Raw genomic sequence first — 23650 nt, 5'->3', positions numbered from 1 at the left:
AGTTCCCACGGGATTTCAAAAACCTAAATCCACGCGGGCGAAGTCGCGGGCATGGGCTAGTATTGCATATATCGCCTGGCAAGTATGAGTCTACTGCTCGGCACTCGGCACTCAGTGAGGGGGTGTATTCTGTCACTCCTCTCGAAGGCTGGCTCGTCAGCGAGCTCTTTCAGCGCTGTTGCACACATCGCCTTATCGAATGGCACTTCTGGGGAGTCGGTTACGCGAGATAGCCAGCGGGCTTCGATACAACTGAAACAAAAATGTAATTTAAAAAAAATAGCGAGCAAACGAGCAGCCGGGTCACCTGATGTTAAGTGATTACCACCTTCCATGAACATTTGCAGTACCAAAGGAACCGCCAATGCGTTGCTGGCCTTTCAGGAATTTGTTGGTCCCCATTGTTGTAATCTAATGGAAACACCACAGAAGGAAGTTGATTCCACAGTTTTCATGTCCGTGGAAAAAAGATTGCATGTCTGGTATAACGGGCGGTTGAAGTGCACCAGGAACCCAAGGTTTCTTAATATGTACGTACAGACAGACATACAGCGTATACTCACGCGGGACAAGGATCAGCAGGGACGAGCACGTGGATAGGTGTAGCTGTCCAGTATTCTGGAGGCTGAGGTCTGACAGTGTACTTCTTGAGACGGGAACTACTTTTATCGCTTTTCTTTTGGATATGCTTCTCCTGAAACACCCATGGGCATAGTTAAATACATGGAGGCTGGAGAGTGATATAGGCTACTTTTTACCAAAGGAAAATCAAAGAGTTCCAACGAGAATTTTAAAAACCTAACTGAAGGTTGTGTTTCATATTTGTCGTGAACTGTAGCCAAACTAAGAGCCGGTTCCCACTTGTCAGTTATCGGGCCCAGATTTTAATCGGATCCAGTGGCAGAACATTTGATATGAAGCTGTTCACACTTGTCTAAAAACGTTTTTAACCCCCGACCCAAAAAGAGGGGTGTTATAAGTTTGACGTGTATATCTGTGTATCTGCGTATCTGTGCATCTGTGTATCTGTCTGTGGCATCGTAGCTCCTGAACGAATGAACCAATTTTAATTTAGTTTTTTTTTGTGTGAAAGGTGGCTTGATCGAGAGTGTGCTTAGCAATAATCCAAGAAAATCGGTTCAGCCGTTTGAAATTCATCAGCTCTTTTCTAGTTACTGTAACCTTCACTAGTCGGGGGTGTTATAAATTTTTAATTTACACTTGTGTGTCAAAATGTTCTGCCATTGAACATCCGATTAAAATCCGAGCCCGACAGACGACAAGTGGAAAACGGGCTTTAGTCGACTATACAGTAAATATACTAGAACCTTAGTACTTACGTAATAGTATGTAAGTTGGATCAATTCCTGTATCTTATCAGTGATAAGCCTGAAGGTCAGGTTGACGTGGTGGAGGGACGGTTGCTTGTCGCCTAGGAGATTCTGGTAGGGCTCCAGGGAACAGTCTAGCATCCTGGGACAACAACATTTTTTAAAATATTAAAACTTATACTTAAACCATTGTTTTGTACTATCCATATATACTATTCATCCATCCATCCATACTATTTTATAATATTATAAATGCGTTACGTTTTCACGGCCCAACCGCTGAACTGATTTTAATATTTAGTATAGACATGGGATACATACATAGGCTACTTTTTATACCGGAAAATCAAAGAGTATGGGATTTAAAAACCCGAAATACACGCGGGCGAAGCCGCGGGCATCCTGTAGTTTATAATAATATGCACGCTTGGAAAAGCTATATACGAGTAATTGATTTTAGAGACACTTTATTTATTCTGAGGTAAGTATAATGCAACAAATCAATTTGACTCTGACTTTTATCGACTATATAAGTTAGCGCTTGACTGAGATCTCATCTGGTGGTAAGTGGTGATGCAGTCTAAGATAGACGCGGGCTAACTTGGAAAAGGTATGGCGGTATGGAATTTTCACATATTTCTTGTATTAAAAGTGTACATACATTTGTAAAAGTGTAGGTAACTAGTTTTTTTTTTAAAAAGAATATTAGCCATGCTAATCATGACTAATACTCCCCTTTCCCCTCCAATTAAGTGTAAAGCTGGTGCCAGGAGTGGGTACGACAATAGTGTTGGTGGGGTTTGAACCGCCGACCTTTCGGAATTCAGTCCGCTCCTCAACCGTTGAGCTATCGAGCTGTAGTTTAAAGAATAGTTGAAAAGCAGAGCTCAGAGTACGTAGTTAGCAGTAATTGGTTCGGCAGTAATGGATCGCTCACAGCGAGGGCAGGTACATTGAGGCACGTGCTAAGCGCCAAGGTAACTATGGCAGTTTAGATGGATGAAAGAGATTTTAGAAATCAATTCCACGGTTTTTATTTAGGATCTACTTAGTGCCATAGTGGCACCTCGAATAGTGAAAACCGAGAATTTGTGCTTACACCACATAAAAAAATTAAAATGTGTCCATGAACAAATCACACTAATATTATAAAGGAGAAAGTTTGTATGTGTGTGTGTGTGTGTGTGTGTGTATGTTTGTTACTCCTTCACGCAAAAACTACTGGACGGATTGGGCTGAAATTTAGAATGGAGATAGATTATACTCTGGATTAGCACATAGGCTACTTTTTATCCCGGAAAATTAAAGAGTTCCCACGGGATTTTTAAAAAACTACATCCACGCGAACGAAGTCGCGGGCATCAGCTAGTAATTAATATTTTCAATTTTCTAAGTAAGATAACTAAACCAAGTGGGGTATCATATTATGAAAGGGGAAAACAACATTTTTAGGGTTCCGTACCTCAAAAGGAAAAACGGAACCCTTATAGGATCACGGTCTGTCTGTCCGTCGTGTCTGTCAAGAAACCTATAGGGTACTTTCCGTTGACCTATAATCATGAAATTTGCCAGGTAGGTAGGTCTTATAGCACAAGTACAGGAATAAATCTGAAAACCGCAAATTTGTGGTCACATCATTAAAAAAAAAATTAAAATATTATGTTTCAATTTTCAAAGTAAGATAACTTAATACCAAGTGGGGTATCATATGAAAGGGCTTTACCTGTACATTTTAAAACAGATTTTTATTTATTTTTATGCATTAGTTTTTGATTTATCGTGCAAGATGTTGGAAAAAATACCGAGTACGGAACCCACGGTGCGCGAGTCTGACTCGCACTTGGCCGGTTTATAATGATACGGGCAATGCGGCGGTAATCATAGGTTAGATTAACAGCTAATCCCAGCTTCGTGTCATGTGGGTCGTATCTCTATTGCGTTATAATTGCTAGTTATTGTGTTATGTAATTAACGGTAATTCAATTAACGGATGACATAGGACCGCGGGTTGTACCTACTGCACCTATCTATACTAATAATATAAATGCGAAAGTGTATCTGTCTGTTTGTCTCTTTGTCTGTCTGCTACCTTTTCACGGCCCAACAGTGTAACCGATTCTGACGAAATTTGGTACAGGGTTAGCTTATATCCCGGGGACGGACATAGGCTACTTTTGTCCCGGGAAATCAAAGAGTTCCCACGGGATTCCCAAAAACCCATCCGCTTAACCGATTTGTATGAAAGGTACCGAGGTAGCTTGCGTCCCTGTAATTGAAATAAGCAACTTTTTATCCCGCAAAATCAAACAGTTCCCACGGGATCTTAAAAACCTAAATCCACGCGGACGAAGTCGCGGGCATCCTCTAGTATTATACAAAATTGTTTTTCTGTCGCTCTGTATATTTTAACATTGCACCAGTTAAAAAAGTACACTGCATTTGACGTAATATGAACTATGAATAGTACGCGACAGGCCGAGATGGCATTCCCGCACAGCCTCCGCGCTTATCTGGTGCGGGTGAGCGCATGTGACATGTGGGTGTGCGGGTCCCCCTGCCTCAAACCCCAATTGCCATCTCGACCTGTCGCGTACTATATACCATTAAGAGGGGTCTCTCCGTCACTCGTTTCATACAATCGTAGTTCCAATTTCATTTGAATATTAAGCAACCAAAGTCCATGAAATTTTGCAGACATATTCTAGAAACTAATATCTATGTCTGTGGTTTTCCAGATTTCTGTTAAAATATTCGGTTTCAAAGTTACGCGGTCTTAAACATTTTCATACAAATATTTGAGCCCCTGTAATTTTAAAACTACATATTTATAGAAAAATCTAAAACACCACAGACACAGATATTAGTTTCTAGAATATGTCTGCAAAATTTCATGGACTTTGGTTGCTTAATATTCAAATGAAATTGGAACTACGATTGTATGAAGCGAGTGACGGAGAGAGCCTTGTTAACTATATAATCTCATTACCATAGGCGATCAATCATAGCGCAGCACGGTTGCGACGTTTGCGGGTAGTGCACACTATTAATTATCGTCAGCGTTGATTTCACTGTGATACGACAACGCCCATGGGAATGTTACCAGTGTACACTGGGATTTACCTTAGTATGGCTCACTTAACATCAGCAGTAGACTTCATCACCATCATTGTCAATCGATAGAGTCACTTGAGATACACTCTAACACACAGACAATCACACTAACTTTTGTAACATTATGTACCCACTGGTTATAGGGCACATCAACTATCAAAAAATATTATAAAAACAAGTGTAAATTAAAAATTTATAACACCCCCGACGATCCAAAGTATTTGAGTTATCCAAAACATAATTTTCAAATAAATAATTATGTATTTAGGTAACGTCCATCTTGACAGCTTGATATTTGTCTATTGACATAATATTATGAACCTAACGGTTATCTAACCTTCTTTTCTACAAGAAAACTAGAAAAGAGCTGATAACTCTTAAACGGCTGAACCAATTTTTTTAGATTATAGCTAAGAACACTCTCGATCAAGCCACCTTTCAAACAAAAAAAACTAAATTAAAATCGGTTCATTCGTTTAGGCGCTACGATGCCACAGACAGATACACAGATACACAGATACACAGATACACACGTCAAACTTATAACACCCCTCTTTTTGGGTCGGGGTTTAATAATATTTAGGATAACTTTTTGTACTACAATAGTTAAAGAACTTTGATTGAACAAGTGTAAATTAAAAATTTATAACACCCCCGACAAGTGAAGGTTACAGCAACTAGAAAAGAGCTGATAACTTTCAAACGGCTGAACCGATTTTCTTGGATTATGGCTAAGAACACTCTCGATCAAGCCACCTTTCAAACAAAAAAAACTAAATTAAAATCGGTTCATTAGTTTAGGCGCTACAGTGCCACAGACAGATACACAGATACACAGATACACAGACACACAGATACACAGATACACACGTCAAACTTATAACACCCCTCTTTTTGGGTCGGGGGTTAAAAAAATTATAACACCCCCGACAAGTGAAGGTTGCAGTAACTAGAAAAGAGCTGATAACTTTCAAACGGCTGAACCGATTTTCTTGGATTATAGCCAAGAACACTCTCGATTAAGCCACCTTTCATACAAAAAAAAACTACATTAAAATCGGTTCATTAGTTTAGGCGCTACGGTGCCACAGACAGATACACAGACACACAGATACACACGTCAAACTTATAACACCCCTCTTTTTGGGTCGGGGGTTAATAAATGAATCTTGAATCTTGAATATACTCACTTGAATAGCTCTTCAACTTTCTCCATAGTGTCATTCAGAAGTTGCACCTTCTGCGTTAATTGCTTCTTTTTATCTTCTGTAACCAACTTCTGTTTCTCCAATTTGTCTCGTAACTCTTGCAACTCCTTCTGCCTTTTATCTTCCATCTTCTCGTTCCAGTCTCTTCTGTCCACTAGATTGAGATTTATCTTTTTAAACGACTTCTAGAAACACGAAGTTTCACAATCATAATCTTTTTTAGGGTTCCGTACCTCAAAAGGAAATACGGAACCCTTATAGGATCACTTTGTTGTCTGTCTGTCTGTCAGTCCGTGTGTCCGTCGGTCCGTTTGTCGTGTCTGTCAAGAAAACCTATAAGGACTTCGCGTTGACCTAGACACATGAAATTTGTTAGGTAGGTAGGTAGGTAGGTCTTATTGCACAAGTAAAGGAATAATTTCAAGTGATATTGAATTACTTAAAACGCGCATAACTCTTATGATTTATTTTATATGGAGAAACGCGTAAGAAGTGTAATGTAACCTTAAGACAATAGGGTTTTTAACTTTTTACCAATTTCCTGTATCAGTTTTTCCTTCCCTCTCTTCAACACTTCATTTTCAGCGCAGTATTCGTTCAGCAGCTTGTATATGGAGAAGTTCTCATGTTCCACGCGCTCGAATTGCTCTATTATTTTGTTGACATCGTACTCGTTTGTGTAATCCTAGAATTTAACATTTACTTATGCACTGCTAGTTGACTAGCTGACTTTGACTTTGACTTTACTTGGTTTTTAGGGTTCCGTAACTAAAGGGTAAAAACGGAGCCCTATAATTAATGTCACAGGTCTCTAGCTCGTAGACTGAGTTACAAACCTGAAATTTAGGTATTTTGCATAGAATGTTGACCCAAAATCAACTATTGAATTAAATTTAACTAATAAATTATTTTTCAGGGGGACTCCCGCCTCCCATACATGAAAATGGAGAAGGAAATTTTTTTTCTTTCCCTAGCACATGCTTTTATTGTTTAGAACTCGTCGGACTTAGGTTTTTATAAATCCTGTAGAAACTATTAGATTTTCCGGGGTAAAAAGTAGTAGTCTATGCCACATTGATTCGTTGCTCCGTTGCGACGTGGTTGAAGGACCAACAAACAAAAATATACACTTTCGCTTTTAAAGTAGTGGTTACTTACATTAATGTCGCTGAATATTTTAGAATGCGCTTCCAAATCCTTCTCGATATCTTCTTCTTGTTTCTTCTTCTGCGCCTCCTCTGTCTTCTCCGCCTTCTCGTTGATTCTCATGACACCTTTCTTTGCTAAGAAGTTGTACAACTTCATCTCATGGTCAAAGGCTTTTTGTAAGTCCCTCATTTCCTGAAACAAATAATTCATTAATTACTTGACAATACAGCATTGTAAAGTCGAAATCTCCTGAGGATGCTCCGGTGTCGGGGCGAAACGTACGTCGAGAGTAGTGGAAAAGTCTTGTGTGGTGGTGCATGTGAGTGGTGGTGGCAGTGCTTGCTTGGGAACTTGGCTTTATTGCTTGGTTGGGGAGGTAAGCGGTGCTTAGCTTGTAACTGCATGTTTGACCATACAGATTTTTTCTGTTGGCGGATTATAGCAAAATAATTTTTAACTGTTTCTTGCTACAAATAATTCAGTTTAAATTACCGCTACCGCTCAAGCAAGGCCTAAAGTTTTAACGATAACTTTAGCTAACCTGGACTTGCACCATCTGATCAACTTTCCCTTTCTCTTGAGCAGACTTTAGCTTGGAGCACCACTCGTCTCTCTGGTCGTACGCCAGTGTGGACGACTCGAATAGATCCGTTAGGAACTTCTTGCCTTTGTCCAGAGCTGACATCATTTTAGTCCAGGATTGGTTGAAGAGTGCTCTGAAGAGATTGATTTGAACCAAGTTTACTAGCTACTTAGTTAGCTGCTTAGTTTAGTTTATCTTTACTAGTTTATGCCCGCTACTTTGTCCACGTGGGCTATACTAAACCTCTATTTTGTACCCTTAGGGGTTGAATTTTCAAATATCCTTTCTTAGCGGGTGTCTGCGTCTTAAAGCTATTTGTATGCCAAAAAAAAGATCTATCCCATAACTATCGAGTAGTTTGAGCTGTACCTTGATAGATCAGTCAGTCAGTCAATCAGTCAGTCAGATTTTTTCTTTCATATTATTTAGAAGAAGTTAGTGCTTCGTGAAAATCTAGTAAATTAGGTATACTCCTAAATAGAATCTAAACCTGAGTACAAGAGTCTATCCTTTGATGGAAATCATATGAAAATCTGTGAAGTAGTTTTTGATATTAGGCCACATAAACGGACAAATTTGGAGGTGGATTCTCACCTATCATTGAGCATATGCTCAATCTCCCGTCGAATCTTCTTATTCTCGCACTGCACCTCGTTGAATCTCCACATAGCCACCTCGAGTTTATTCTCAGCAGACTGTAGTCTATTCTCACTGAGACCTCTGCGTACTTCTAGCTGTTGGTATTAAATAGACCTTTCTTTTTGCGTTGTATCCTGTATTTTACTATACTGCACAGTATATTTTTTACTCGACTGAGGCGAAACTCAAAAGGAGGATTATGTGTTTGACTTGTGTGTATGTCCATACTTATGTCTACGCAACGGCTTAACCGATTTTGATAAATGATTCATTACACATTACATTCGTTTTGATGGTGCGAATGTCACTACATACATAAAATTCCTAAAAAATCAAAATGGCGGATTTTATATGCGGGTTGAAAATATTAATATGTCGGCAATTAAGTATTACATACAATATGTACTTGAATGAACCTAGATTTGAAACAAATATTTGTTACTTTTACCTCTCCAATATTCGCTATGACTTTGCTATTTATTTGAAGTAACTCTTTATTCTTTCGGTGCAACAATTCCTCTACTTGCTCCATTAGAGTAAGTCTTTCTGGAAATCGGAGGAATACTATTTTAAACATAGCAGTAATAATCTTACTGCATTTAAGTATTTAATCTTTAGATGCGATTTTATTTTTAAAGCGCACTTTGACTTTGCTCAGACTTAAGATTGAGTTAAAACGAGACAGATTTATGTGAGAGATATACATCTGTCTCGTTTTAACTCTGGCTTAACAGGGCTCTCTCCGTCACTCGTTTTCACTCGTTTCATACAATCGTAGTTCCAATTTCATTTGAATATTAAGCAACCAAAGTCCATGAAATTTTGCAGACATATTCTAGAAACTAATATCTGTGTCTGTGGTGTTTTAGATTTTTCTAAAAATATGCAGTTTTAAAATTACAGGGGCTCAAAGATTTGTATGTAAATTTTTAAGGTAACTTTGAAACCGAATATTTTAACAGAAATGGAAAACCACAGACATAGATATTAGTTTCTAGAATATGTATGCAAAATTTCATGGACTTTGGTTGCTTAATATTCAAATGAAATTGGAACTACGATTGTATGAAACGAGTGGAAACGAGTGACGGAGAGAGCCCTCTTAAGTCTAAGCAAAGTCTGAGTGCGGTTTATAGATCTCACCCTAAGAGACGTGAGGCGGACATGTCAGTTTTACCAGTAATAATATAAGAGAAAAGCGGCCATAGCCTAATGGTTAAGACGTCGTCGGCCGCTCAGTCGGGGGTTCGATCCCGGATGCGCATCTTTAATTTTTCGGAGCTATGTGCATTTTAAGCAATTATGAATGACTTGCTTAGCGCTGAAGGACAAGATCGTGAGGAAACCTGCATGCCTGAATGCAGTTCTCAATAACGTTCTCAAAAGTGTATGAAGTCTGCTTTGGTAATGATGCTAAAAGGCGAAAGTTTGTGTATGTGTGTGTGTATGTATGTTACTCCTTCACGCAAAAACTACTTTTTGGCTGAAATTTGGAATGGAGATAGATAATATCCTGGATAAGCACATAGGCTACTTTTTATCCAGGAAATCGGCTAGTTTGCTAATAAACTATGATCTAAACTCTTCTCATTCTGAGAGGGGTCCCATGTTTAGCAGTAGGCCGGCGATGGGTTGACCATGACGATGATTGTGTGATTAATGGAACAAGGGGTCCCAACCCTCAGCAATGGGGAATACAACGCAAAAGGAAGAAGCCTTAAGTCTTGTTTTTACCTTCGCATTCTTCTTCATGTTGAGTCCGTGTGAGGAGGGCTCGCGTCAACTCCTTTTTCATCTTCTTATCATTCTTCTTATGTGCCCCTGACCTTGCTATCTGAAATTGACATTCTTTTATTGATAACCAGTTTCAATAGAAAGGCAATAATGCGAAGAGGTTTTTTTTAATTAGCATAATAACACACTGAGGTACAAATTATAATGCGTAAAAAATAAGTTTCCCGCGCCACTTTAACTCTACGGATCAATTGTTATGCCAAAAGTACCACCTTTAAAATAAAACCTAAAATTGTACTTTTGACATGATATTTGACATATAAAGTTAAAATGGCGCGTGAGAACTTATTTTTTACGCATTATACCTCAGTTTCGAAGAACTTTTTATTTATTTATTTTATCTAGGTCACAATAACATAGTGGACTGTAAGCATATTAGAATAAACTAAGGACAGTTATTGGACTGAAATTAGATTTAGAAATTATTCATAAGTAGAAGTTTAAGCTAGAATAAAATTACTTATTAGCCCATAGGCTAGATCGTAGTAGGAATAAAGCTACCATTATAATATAATGGAGCTTTATGGTAAGAAAAAAAAAAAATATATTTATTTATTTAATAAATTGTAGGTACATTTTACAAGTTTGCTACCATGCTAATAAAAAAAAACTTCTTCGCATTATTGCCTTTCTTCTATTGAAACTGGTTTGCTCCCCCGTGGCCGGTGGTATCCATACCGGATTTTCTTCACGAAAAATAAGGCTTTAGATAGAAAATTTCTTAGTGTGATGATCGCCAAACTTCGTTTCGAAGAAAACATGCGATGATGATGATGGTGATAGTGATGAATACCTTAAGGTCCTTATAAAGGTTGAGGTACTCCTTCTTAAGAGTGCGCAACAGATGGTCCTGTCGCCGGAACTGTGGGTGGACTCCGAGCGAGCGGTGCTGCCTGTCTGTCTGTATCATGCGAACCTGGAACAGTTTGTTTGTTTGTTTGTTTATTCGTCCGTTCGTCCATTTGTCCGTCCGTCCGTCCGTCTGTCTGTCAACAAACAAACAAACATGTTTGTTTGTTTGACGACCTTCCTGGCGCAGTGGTAAGCGCTGTGGTCTTATTAGAAGGAGGTCCCGGATTCGATTCCTGCCAAGGATTTGGATTTTTATAGTTTCTAAATCTCTGGTCTGATCTGGTGGAAGGCTTCGGCCGTGGCTAGTTACTGGCAAAGCCGTGCCGCCAAGCGATTAACATTCCCGTACGATGCCTTGTGGAAACCAAAGGAGTATAGGTTTAATAAAAAAAGTGCCATATCCCTTTAGGTTAGCCTGCTTCCATCTTAGACTGCATCAGGTGAGATTTTGCAGTCAAGGGCTAGCTTGTATCTGAATTTAAAAAATCTTTATTGTACAAACTAGCTGACGCCCGCGACTTCGTCCGCGTGGAGTTAGGTTTTTCAAAATCCCGTGGGAACTCTTTGATTTTCCGGGATAAAAAGTAGCCTATGTGGTAATCCAGGATATTACCTATCTCCATTCTGAATTTCAGCCAAATCCGTTCAGTGGTTTTTGCGTGAAGGAGTAACAAACATACACACACACACACACACACACACACATACAAACTTTCGCTTTTATAATATTAGTTTGATGCACACTACTTATTCATAAATGCAGGGAAAAACATACAAAAGGAAAGCTAAACTCGTACATTAGGATGCAAAGGCGGTCTTAATCTCTCCCAGAAACCTTCTAATAATAATTTTAGGGTATGATTCTAAAGCCCTTATATGATCACTTTGTTGTCTGTCTGTCTGACTGCCTAAATACCCCTGAAAATTAGACTTTATACTTTGACGTAAGATTTTTCACACCTTTGTTACATATGTCCCAAAGCCACCATAATCCATACTTCCACAATCCATACTTAGTGGCGGATCGTATCTCCCTGTTTTGGGGACAATAAGCTTTTATTAAATAACTGAGGTCTGGCCCTCCCGGGTTCTTAATCCATGAAGATATGTCATATTCTACGATTTTTAATACTTAAATAACTTGTAAACTATACTTACTTGTCTCTGTAACCGTAAGTGTTCGTCCTCCATTTTTTTCTGGACTTCAAAATCACTAGTTTGGTGTTCTGGACTCGGTGGATCCATGTTTTTAAATAAAAAATTAACTAATACGTGTAAATGTTAAAATAATTGTGCCTTTTGACTAATTATACGAGGCCTACTTGAAATGTATTTTTTTAAAGGAACAATTTTTAAATAAGGTTAATAAAACGGATGTACAACTACAGTACATTAAAATTCTATAATTACATTAATAAATATTAAGTTATTTCTAAACACACATTAAGAATAAATAAATAAAATTAAAAACTAAAATCTAAATTATTAAAACAAAGAACCTAAAACTACTAATAACCTTAAAATTACAATTACATAAACATTATAATTACATTATATAGTGTGCTCACATATTTATTCGTATTTTTAAAACAATGGAAACTTTAATAACTTGGTAAAATATTGAAAGTTAATAAAATCCGATAGCACGTTTTGAACGTAACATGTCTATGTATAGTACAAGTGTAAATTAAAAATTTATAACACCCCCGACAAGTGAAGGTTACACAGTAACTAAAAAAGAGCTGATAACTTTCAAACGGCTGAACCGATTTTCTTGGATTATAGCTAAGAACACTCCTGATCAAGCCACCTTTCAAACAAAAAAAACTAAATTAAAATCAGTTCATTCGTTTAGGCGCTACGATTCCACAGACAGATACACACATACCCAGATACACACGTCAAACTTATAACACCCCTCTTTTTTGGTTGAACGCTTTGAGGGGTTTCCATTCAAAAGGAAAATAGAGTCAGGCGATAATATTTCGCTATTCGTGGTTGCTTTAATGTCCAGTTTCCAAAGTGTTATGAGTTTTTCCACTATGTAATCCACATCCCAGCTTTGAGAGTCGCCTCTATTAATAACCTAACCTATATTCCTGTATCCTACTTTTTTAATTGACCTAAAAAATGGAAAAGCTATGTAGTTTGCGGAATTTGGCATCGAGCCTCAACTTTGACTTTTTACGTAAAGAAATTTCAGTTACACGTTTTATATGGCAAAGTTAACTTTGTTGGAGTCTAGCATAACTCTATTTTTTTTTAAATTTATTATTTTAAGGTACACCCAAAGGCCCCAAGGCATGTTCACAAAACACTTAAAAATACAATAGTATAGTGTTATTCAGTGTGACACACCACTTACGGGCACACACAACTCATGCAGGTAAAACAATGTAATATACATGACCGATCGCATAATATTATTAGTTAATAATAAATTTGGAAAAATTATATAGCTCCGAAGGATAATAAAACAAAAACAAGATAAAATTAACAAATAGTACCTAAAAATAATGACTGAATTTACTTATTTCTAAATGTTTGTTATCAGTTTTTAATTATTAACTATGCAATTAAATGTGATTGGAAATAACTACAAAATTAGGAACTTTATAGATAGATGTATTCACGGAGAGAAGTTAATATAGCGCTCTCTCTGTTATATAACCCGATACAAATGACAGAGACAAACAAATCAGTGGGCATTTACCATTGGAGATCGTGGCGTGTGGAGATTCCTACAAGAGAGCTATGTCCAGCAATGGACGTCTTTCGGTTGATAACGACCGAGAACGATTATAATGAATATCCCTCTTGTAATTTTGATGTTAGGTGACATTTTTAACCCCCGACCCAAAAAGAGGGGTGTTATAAGTATGACGTGTGTATCTGTGTATCTGTCTGTGGCATCGTAGCTCCTAAACTAATGAACCGATTTTGATTTAATTTTTTTTTTGTTTGAAAGGTGGCTTGATCAAGAGTGTTCTAAGCTATAATCCAAGAAAATCGGTTGAGCCGTTTGAAAGTTATCATCTCTTTTCTAGTTATTGTAACCTTCACATTTTTTTTTAAAGTTTTATATTTTTAAGGGGCTTTTATTGGTGTTCTATATGCCAGCCCCATCGGTACAATCTAAATTAAAATCAGACTAGGTATATACCTAAAACTACAACAATTTGAGAGAATCACTAACAAATTCATACACTTTCATTGCCGAAACGCTCAAAGGTTCTTGTCGGGGCTGTTAAATTTTTTTAATTTACATGTCTTGTTATAGTTTTGGTTAGTTAGTAGTGGTAGTTCAAGTCAATCCTCAAAGTCTTCACTTAAAAAAAAAAGATTCCGACGGATTGAGTATAGGTACTCAGTCCTCCTTTTTTTGAAGTCGGTTAAAAAGTGAAGTCTTGGGACAAGCTAGTGGGTATGTGGAAATGGTAAAGACATTATGAGATGCCGCGGGTGAAATGTCATCAGAAACTGCTTATCAGCCAACAGCGACGCGATGCACTACACCATCAGGGTTGGCAACGTTTAGTTTCTTAAATTGTTTTAGGTTTTTCCCGGACAAATCTAGCATTTCATGAGCGAAGCGGATTGTACAGATATTACGATATTTACCATCTAGTGGAATATGGAATTCTGACAAACCACCATTAGTTCCTCATGCCTGGACTCAGGACTACGGAGACAGTGTCATGCCAGCGATAGCGATGAACATTCGTAGGACCTATCGGGAGACAATCTGGACCCTTACCCTCAAGTCATTGATTAGCTATATTTCTAATGGATATCACTGACGATAGTGTAAGTGTTACGATAGTATAAAATTAAACTCAGCTTACCTACTTACTTTGATATCCGGCTGTTTATATACCGCGCTCTTTAGCGGCTCTGTTGAGGGGCTCCTTTCACCTCCATCACCATATCAGCTCAATGTCAGTCATTTCCAGTTCCTTTCAAAAGTTTGCAAAATATCAAATTAATACTACAATTGATTGGTGTAAAAAAGTTGTTAAATTCGCTTACATACTTATGAAATTTTAAAAAGCTTACAAGTAAATCGTGTAAGACAGCTACAATTTTAATAAATTCATTTTCTCGCAGGTGACAACCCTAAGCACCTCCCAGGAGAGCAGCGCGCGAAATTGAAATCTGCACCAACAAGTTTATTCTAACTTGACAACCAACATTGATAGTTGCATGGATACCACAGTGCCGCATACTATGAAAGTGATCTGACTTGACTTCCTTCCTACATTTTCCAACCGATTTTGGAACTCAGATGGATTTTGGAGATCAGTCAGTAGCATTGGGCAAGCTGTTAAACTGCTTTGACGAAGAATAGACTTCAATAGAATAGAAATATTTTTATTCAAAAGTCATTTGTGGGAATGGGTATAATCTTTTATAACAAAATTCCTCTGCCAATTTTGGACTTGCCTTTACACAAGTTCAAAAAATCTATTAAAAAAATGCTCCTGAGAAAAGCTTATTATACTATCGAAGATTATGTAAATAATAAAAAAGCGTGGATTTGACCTGCAATTCGCTCCAACAATGCGCAGGACTTCAATTACTTTTATACATGGCATAATATTGTATATCAAATCTTTGAAAAGAGCAACCGCCGAGTTTCTTGCTGGTTCTTCTCGGTAGGAAAGGCATTCCGAACCAGTGGTAGATGCTTTTGACGATTCAAAAGAACTTGTTAAAGTCTAATTGAATAAAAATATTTTGAATTTGAATTTGAACTTGAATTCCAATAAACCTCCAAGTACTTTTGGATTTCCACTGAATTTCTTGCTGGTTCTCGGTGATAAAGGAATTCCGAATCAGTGTGCAGAAGTCGATTCTTTTGACTATTCATAAGACGAGTGGAATGCAAAGTTTATTTCAATAGAATAGAATAGAATATATTTTTTCAAATAAACTTTTACAAGTGCTTTTCAATCGTCAAAATAATTTACCTACCACTCGGTCGGAATGCCGTTCCTACCGAGAAGAACCAGCAAGAAACTCGGCGGTTGCTCTTTTTAACCCCCGACCCAAAAAGAGGGGTGTTATAAGTTTGATATGTGTATCTGTGTATCTTTCTGTGGTATCGTAGCTCCTAAACTTATGAACCGATTTTAATTTAGTTTTTTTTGTTTGAAAGGTGGCTTGATCACTTCTTAGTTATAATGCAAGAAAATCGGTTCAGCCGTTTGAAAGTCATCAGCTCTTTTCTAATTACTGTAACCTTCACTTGTCGGGGGTGTTATAAATTTTTAATTTACACTTGTCACTTGTTCAATTTACATACTATACAAGTAATTGCAGCCCCGTGCATTTTGGAGCGAGTCAAATCCATGCTTAATAAAAAATCTGTCTATCAGGTAGTCACAAACAGACATTTTGTTATACATTTAGTTGCATGTGACTCGTGCATCATCTCGAGAGACGTTACAAAACATTGTTATCCCGGCTTGGCAGCTTGCGAATTTTGTGTAATATGTATTACGGTTATGAATAATTCTCATTTTTACAGAAATCGTATCATGACGTTGCGAAATGTAGGAATGTGTTCTTGAGTTTCGGGAAATACGAATTGTATTTTGCTTACATATTATACAAAACATATAAGTACAATATGACGCTATTTTATTTTTATATATCAGCCAAAACTACCTCTTTTTAGGGTTCCATAGAGAAACAAGGTTTCTCAAAAAGAAAAAAAAATTGGTTGTCTGTAAAGTCGGTTTACTGACGATAGTTGAACGTGACAACAAAGGCCGATTGTGCTTCTTTGTCGCTCGTTCCGCGCTCTCGCTTGCACTTCAAGCCTTACATGGAACGCCTCAGAGCGAGGTAACGCCGCATGAGTCATGTTTTTGCGTGCGTGCAGCCGGCTCTATCGAATAAGACGTTGTCACGTCAAAAAGGATTCCATAGGATAACTTCGTTGTATGTCTCTCTGTCTCTCGTGTCTGTCAAGAAGTCTACAGGGTACTTCCCGTTGACCTAGTTGTGAGTAGGTAAACCTGATTAAAGAAATGGTGGGCCGTCAAAGTTGTCAGTTTTGGACCATTTTTGTGAAGGAGTTTGTCTTAAAAACTAAATAAGTTAAGAGTATGATATGATATTCGGTACATTATGTACCATACACTCTATTTAAACAATAAATACTGAAAACAACGATTCATATAGGTAGTAGTTTGTACGCTGTGACCAAAACATATAACTTTGTACGGAAGTCTAAAAGAGCGAGCCCCGATTTCGATATTATTATAAAGCGGAATTTAAATTACGAGCATAGTGGCACGAAATTAATTTCATAACTTTAATTTCACTATCGCGACATTAATTGCACGTGTAAACGTCTTATTTTGTAATGGATGCATTTTACACGTGCAATTGATAATTAAATTAATGTCGTGAACTAATTTCGTAATGTAAACTCCGCGCGTACTGATGCTTCATTAGCCATCTGCGTGGCGACAAAGTCACGCTTTATCATTTCTACACCAATTCTAAATTCTGTGGACGGTAAATATGTTTTCTATTTAAGTTAACTTTATTTTGTTTTAAAGTAACCGGAATAAATGGACAAAGAGAGTTCTTTACTTTTCTTTGCTTTTCTTCTGGTACTAGTTCCTTTTTTGCTTCACTCGTTTTAGTTTAGATTAATGACTGTTTGGATTTTATAGTTTTAGAACTTCGCACGTTTTTTGAACAAATAAATCTGAGAAATTCTATTTGACTATTAGTTTTATTGATTTCATTTGAAAATGGAAATCCTCATCATCCGGCCGGCCCACTACTGAACACGGGTTTCCTCTCAAAATAAGAAAGGGTTCGGCCATAGTCCACTACGCTAGCCGAGTGCAGATAATACCTACATTTTGAGCTCGTAGTGAATTTCTAAATACTTAATCTCCTTAGAACGCTTTCATACAACTACTTCGTGTGGACAGTTAGACAAGGAAGAGAGTTGTCGTTACTAGAGTAGCAGTCCCGCAAAATTAACTGATGGCTTGTAGAGATAATATGGTATCATATTGAAAAATTTTGCTCTTTGAAAAAGGGCAACTGTTGAGTTTCTTGTCGGTTTTTTCAGTAGAATCTGCTTTCCGTACCAATGGTAGAGTCATATACATAGTATGCTCATATTATGGTGGTAGTAGTACTTAGAGAGTGGTCTTGACATATCATTTAAGTGCCAAAAGGATGATGACTATGTCATTAAATAAATTACTTCTTCGAAACGATTAAATAGAGGGTCTTCCAAATTTCATAAAATCTTTGCCCGCTGTTAGTTTTAAGTTTTGCAAACCATTTTAAATAATCGATTTAACTAAAAAAAGCAACTAAGTATGTCAAATTAGGTCAAACGTTTATGATGTCACATCTATGTATTTCATTGCTCATCGCATGCTCTCTTACTAAGCAAACGTTTTGAGATTTTATTAAAAGTCGCTGATTTGACTAGTAGTCATCATCCCTGTTGTATAAAGTCTCCTCCTCCAATAGTAAGACATCTCTCTGGTGGCCACAGTTCAGTTAGACTAAGTATAGTCTGTTCACTAAGATAGTCTCGGTACACCGATTTGTTAAATAAAGCCTCAATAGCTCAACGGTTATAACACAGCGGGCTGTAATCCGAAAGGTCGGCGGTTCAATCCCCACCCGTTGCACTATTGTCGTACCCACTACTAGTACAAGCTTTATACTTAGTTGGAAGGGAAAGGGGAATGTTAGTTAATAATTTTTTTTTTCTAAGAATAAATGGAAAGAAGTATTTTATTAAAGGCAAAAGTTACAATACAATAATACAACAAATTACAATAATTACAACAATAGGTACAATTATTGTAAAAAATATAATGTAAGTAAAACAAAACAAGCTTTAGGCACATAAACTTAGAATCTAACTAGGAATGTTAAAAAAACACTTCCCAGGCGTCACTGTCAACAAATGTAATTCTTTTTCTTATTACTATTTTGATGCACGGATAGTCAACATGTAAAAACATTGCTATTCTTTCCGCCATATCTTGAAAATACTGTTCTGAGATGCCCGGAGTCTCTCCCAGAAGGAAGCCACTCTTTTTCTAAGCGAGCAGACTTTACCTATGTCGACAGTGGGTATTAGGTGAAACGGTCGAGAGGCACTCAGAGGGAATTCGCGTTAATGGGCCCAGTGCTGGGAGGATTTGTTTTTGAAAGATTTTTTAAGTTTTAAAACTTCCTCTTTTAAAGGTAATCGGGCTTTTCCAAAAGTGGCGGACATGAACCAAAATGGTTTTAAATTAAGGACAATATTGTACTTTTCATACTTAATATTATAAAAGCGAAAGTTTGTGTGTATACAGAGTGTTTGGTAATTAGTATATAATGACGCCACGTACCCATGCTACTTTGATCTGATAAATACAATGCTGAAGTAAAATGACGAAATAAAATTGTAAAAATTTCCATACTAAATTTTAATTTTTTTAATGTCCAAGTTTTCATGGCCCTAACGTGCCCCAGCTCACTGAGATCGTTGGCCTTGGCCTATCTAAAGATGGCCAACGATCTCAGTGAGTTAGGGCACGTTAGGGTCATGAAAACTTTGACATAATTTTTTTTTTAAATTTTGTATGGAAATTTTTATAATTTTATTTCGTCATTATACTTCAGCATTGTATTTATCGGTGAAGGAAAACATCGTGAGGAAACCTGCATGCCTGAGAGTTCTCCATGTTCTCAAAGGTGTGTGAAGTCTGCCAATCCGCACTGGGCCAGCGTGGCAGACTATGGCCTAAACCCTTCTCATTCTGAGAGGAGACCCGTACTCAGTAGTGGGGCGGAAATGGGTTGATCATGATGATGATGATGATTGTATTTATCAGAAGATAAAAGGAGCATGGGCACGTGTCGTCTTTATATACTAATTACCAAACACCCTGTATATGTAAGTGAGTGTGTGTATGTTTGTTACTCCTTTACGCAAAAACTACCTACTAGACGGATTTAGCTGAGATGATAACATCCTGGATAGCATATAACTACTTTTTATTCCGGAAAATCAAAGAGTACCCACGGGATTTTGAAAACCTTAATCCACGCGGACGAAGTCGCGGGCATCAGCTAGGTAAATATAAATTTTTGATTCAAAATCGATGGGGGAAAGGTTATTAAATATTTAAAAGACCATAAAACAATAGTTTTTCTTACATCGTACAAAAAATATTTCAATTTTTTCAGTGTAGATCAGAGCGGTATTTGAATAGATACATATACTGTTAATTTCGCTTGTCTGCCCCCACAGGTATGGTTTCCATACTAAAGTGCCCGTTTACCTTTTACAGAGTTATTTAGATTTTGAAAATGACTGTGTTACATAGACAAGTGACATAGATGGACCGGACGAAACTTTAAGGGTTCCTTATTTGCGTACGGAATCCTAAAAAACCTAAACAAGTGGAGGAAGTCGCAGAAAAAAGCTATTTACTTTGATATATTTGCGCGTGCTCAGCTACAATTTGTTTTAAAATTCTATTTTAATTAGTTTATTTTTGTAAAAGAACCGGTCAAGTGCGAGTTTGACTCGCACACAAAGGATTCCGTACCATCAAAGAAGATATTAGCGACACTGCAAGTTAGTGATGGAGAGCGTCATCTATATGTGATTTAGTTAACTAATTATGGCCATGAGCCTATTTTTTTGTTTTTGTGATGTAAGAACCACAAATTCACTGTGTTCAGATTTTTTTCAGTTATCTTACTTTGAAAATACTAATTACATTACTAATTACATATTCATGAACACATTTTAATTTTTTGCGATGTAACCACAAATTTTATGGTTTTCTGATTTTTTCCTTTACTTGTGCTATAAGGACCTACCTACCTATCTGCCAAATTTCATGATTCTGTCAACGGGAAGTACCCTATAGGTTTTGATTCCCTTTTTTTGATAGACACGACAGACAGACAGACAACGAAGTGACAGACAAGGGTTCCTTTTTTCATTTTCAGGTAAGTAACCCTAAAAATACAAGTAAATACTCACATTCTAGTAATCGCGTGACAAAAGAAATTAGTACACACACTTTATGAGGTTTTTAGCCTATTTCAGGGTGTCTGATTTATTAATAAACTAGTAATTAAAATAATTGTGTTTTTAATACAATGGCGTGTTTATTATTAATTGTTTAGCTTTAGCTGATAGCCTTATGCTCGGGCCTCAATAAGGTTAACGTCAATGCCCAACAACGCCATAAATATCGCGATAATTCCGCCGATAAAAACGCATCAAACTGAGTGGTCACACTTGAATGGATAACGTCTAATGCCGATTGAATTGGGATTGAAATCGTTTAACGCCAAACGGCAATGTGAATGCCGTTGATCAAATATCGCGTTGATCGTGGCCACACCTATAGTTTTCGGCAAATGCCGTTGAAAACCGCGTTAATGTAGCCGCGGCATAGTGGTATCAACCGTCCGCCTCTCTTTAGGAGGTCATGGGTTCGATCCCTAACTTTTCGAAGTCATGTGGGTTAGCAGTAAAATATCCAACAAAATGTGCAACCCATCGCCGGCTCACTACTGAGAACAGGTCTCCTTTTAGAATGAGAAGGGTTAGACAATAGTCCACCACGCTGGCTAAGTGAGGATTGGCAGACTTTACACACCTTGAGGACATTATGGAGAACCCAAAGGCATGCAGGTTTCGTTACGAAGCAAGCGATACCTTAATTGCTTAAAACACACATAACTCCAAAAAAAAAAAGATAACTTATAAAGCTTTTTTCATGAATAGTTTCTATCTTTGTTGTAGCTATTCTACTCCATTTACAACCTCTCGCACTGCCAAGGGTCACTGGTAGAGATCTCTTATAGAGATGAGTACTTCCCTGTTCTCATTTTCTTTCTTTTTCTCTTTATTGTTACAACGTTCTGATACAAATAAAAGTAAATAAAAGACAATAAATAAACGTGCCCGGGAACGAACCCCCATCTCCCGCATAAGGCTAGGCTATCACAGCTTTCTGTGGCAAATGGATAACCACCTTTTCTGAGAAGTCGGTTCAAGAAACCAGCAGTTTCAAATTTCACGTAAGCTCCTTTGCAAGCGATTGTGGATATAAATGCGATCTAAATCTGAGCTTTGTAGCGCTTGCCGCGCTTGATCCAGCGCCAAGTTCGCTTTAGGTTCAATAACATATAAAACGAATCGATAAACAAACAAACAAACACACTTTGGTATCACACTAATATTATAAAGGCGAAAGTTTGTGTGTATGTGTGTGTGTGTATGTTTGTTACACCTTCACGCAAAAACTACTGGACGGATTGGGCTGAAATTTAAAATGGAGATAGATTATACTCTGGATTAGCACATAGGCTACTTTTTATCCCGGAAAATCAAAGAGTTCCCACTGGATTTTTAAAAACCTACATCCACGCGAACGAAGTCGCGGGCATCAGCTAGTAACATATAAAACGAATCAATAAACCAACAAACAAACACACTTTGGTATAATTTATAGTGATGATTTGTCCTGAGTTTATCTTTTAAGATATACTTAATCGAATTACCAACAGTTTGAAGTAAATTAATTAAATCACTGACTGGAATTTCGGACGAGGTAACTAGTTAAATTGCGAACTTAATGCATATCCAATTACCAAGTTGCAGTGTGTCTAAGGATATCCGTTCGGTGCGTCAATCAAAAAGCTTTACATTGTTCTAACTAGAACTTAAACTTAAACCATAGAATACTTAATAGTAGGTACCTTTCAGGCAAGCGCGGATCCAGCCCTCAAACAAGTGTAAATAAAAAATTTATAACACCCGCAACAAGTGAAGGTTACAGTAACTAGAAAAGAGCTGATAACTTTCAAACGGCTGAACCGAATTTCTTGGATTATAGCTTATAACACTCTCGATCAAGTCACCTTTCAAACAAAAAAAAAAACTAAATCAAAATCCGTTCATTAGTTTAGGAGCTGCAATGCCATAAACAGATACACAGATACACACGTCAAACTTATAACGCCTCTCTTTTTGGGTCGGGGGTTAAAAAGGGTCTGGGCACAGCCAACCGAAAATCGGCCAAGTGTTAGACGTACGTACAGAGACTATTATTTTATCCCGGAAAATTAAAGGATTCCAGGATTTGAAAATACCGAAATCAACGCAAGTGAAGCCGCGGGTATCCTCTTGTCTATACTAATAAATAAAATTGAAGTGTCTGTCTGTAATTTCGAAATAACTACCTCATTTTAAGCTCAGATGGTTATTTGAACGATACCATAACTGAATCACCCGATTTTAAAATTTTTGTCTGTCTGTCTGTCTGTTTGAAAAGGCTAATCTTCGGAACGGCTGAACCGATTTTGACGGGATTTTCACAGACAAACAGCGCATTGACCAGGGAGTAACATAGGCTACTTTTTAAACCGACTTTCAAAAAGGGAGTAGTGTTTTTCTACCTACGTACACCGAAATCTCCGAGATTTCTGAACCGATTTGCGTAATTTTTTTTTAATCGATAGAAAAACTTTGCGACAAGTTCCCACAGGATTTTTAGAAACCTAAATCCACGCGGGCGAAGCTGCGGGCATCAGCTAGTGTTAAATAAATTTACAACGTAGAAATACAAATAACAATGTAACATTTTTACTTAGTTACAATATAGATTAACTCGAGGTGTTTCAAGTTTCGACGAATGCTATAAACTAGGGCAGCCAAATAAAACGGCAAAGTTGCGGAACTATCCAACTAATTGACTACATTGTAAACCTCTGGAAGCTCACTAAAATGTTGCTTCTTTTTTAGGGTTCTATACTATAAAGGTGCCAACGGGACCCTATTTACTAAACCTCCACTCTACAATTTTTTTTATTCAGACATAAGTAAGTTAGCCGTTGAATGCAATCTCACCTGGTGGTAAGTGATGATGCAGTCTAAGATGGAAGTGGGCTAACCTGGAAGGAGTATGCCAGTT

At 37.4% G+C, this 23650-nt stretch overlaps 1 protein-coding gene and 1 long non-coding RNA gene across 3 annotated transcripts; one reads left to right on the top strand and one right to left on the bottom strand.

Annotated features, from left to right (window-relative positions):
• LOC123877737 (coiled-coil domain-containing protein 63-like) lies at window positions 1-11980 on the bottom strand. 2 transcript variants are annotated; one of them, XM_045924598.1, is made up of 12 exons: window positions 11826-11980; window positions 10609-10731; window positions 9756-9855; window positions 8470-8567; window positions 7977-8116; window positions 7341-7515; window positions 6809-6991; window positions 6185-6335; window positions 5633-5804; window positions 1341-1473; window positions 564-694; window positions 1-252 (listed from the first exon to the last, which is right to left on the bottom strand). In XM_045924598.1, the coding sequence occupies exons 1-12, from the start codon at window positions 11910-11912 to the stop codon at window positions 57-59; spliced, it is 1689 nt and encodes a 562-aa protein (XP_045780554.1). In that variant the 5' UTR covers window positions 11913-11980; the 3' UTR covers window positions 1-56. The 2 variants fall into 2 exon arrangements, with proteins under 2 accessions (XP_045780554.1, XP_045780555.1); XM_045924599.1 differs by lacking the exons at window positions 8470-8567; window positions 10609-10731; window positions 11826-11980.
• Window positions 8181-23650, top strand: LOC123877751. Its single transcript, XR_006798669.1, has 3 exons — window positions 8181-8241; window positions 19963-19967; window positions 23641-23650. It is a non-coding gene; the product is annotated as an uncharacterized LOC123877751 (long non-coding RNA).

Source organism: Maniola jurtina, chromosome 24, assembly GCF_905333055.1.
Source record: "Maniola jurtina chromosome 24, ilManJurt1.1, whole genome shotgun sequence".
In the NCBI taxonomy this organism is placed as follows: Eukaryota; Metazoa; Arthropoda; class Insecta; order Lepidoptera; family Nymphalidae; genus Maniola; species Maniola jurtina.
Note: the sequence above shows the minus strand (reverse complement) of the source record. Positions and strands in the feature narration are given on the sequence as shown.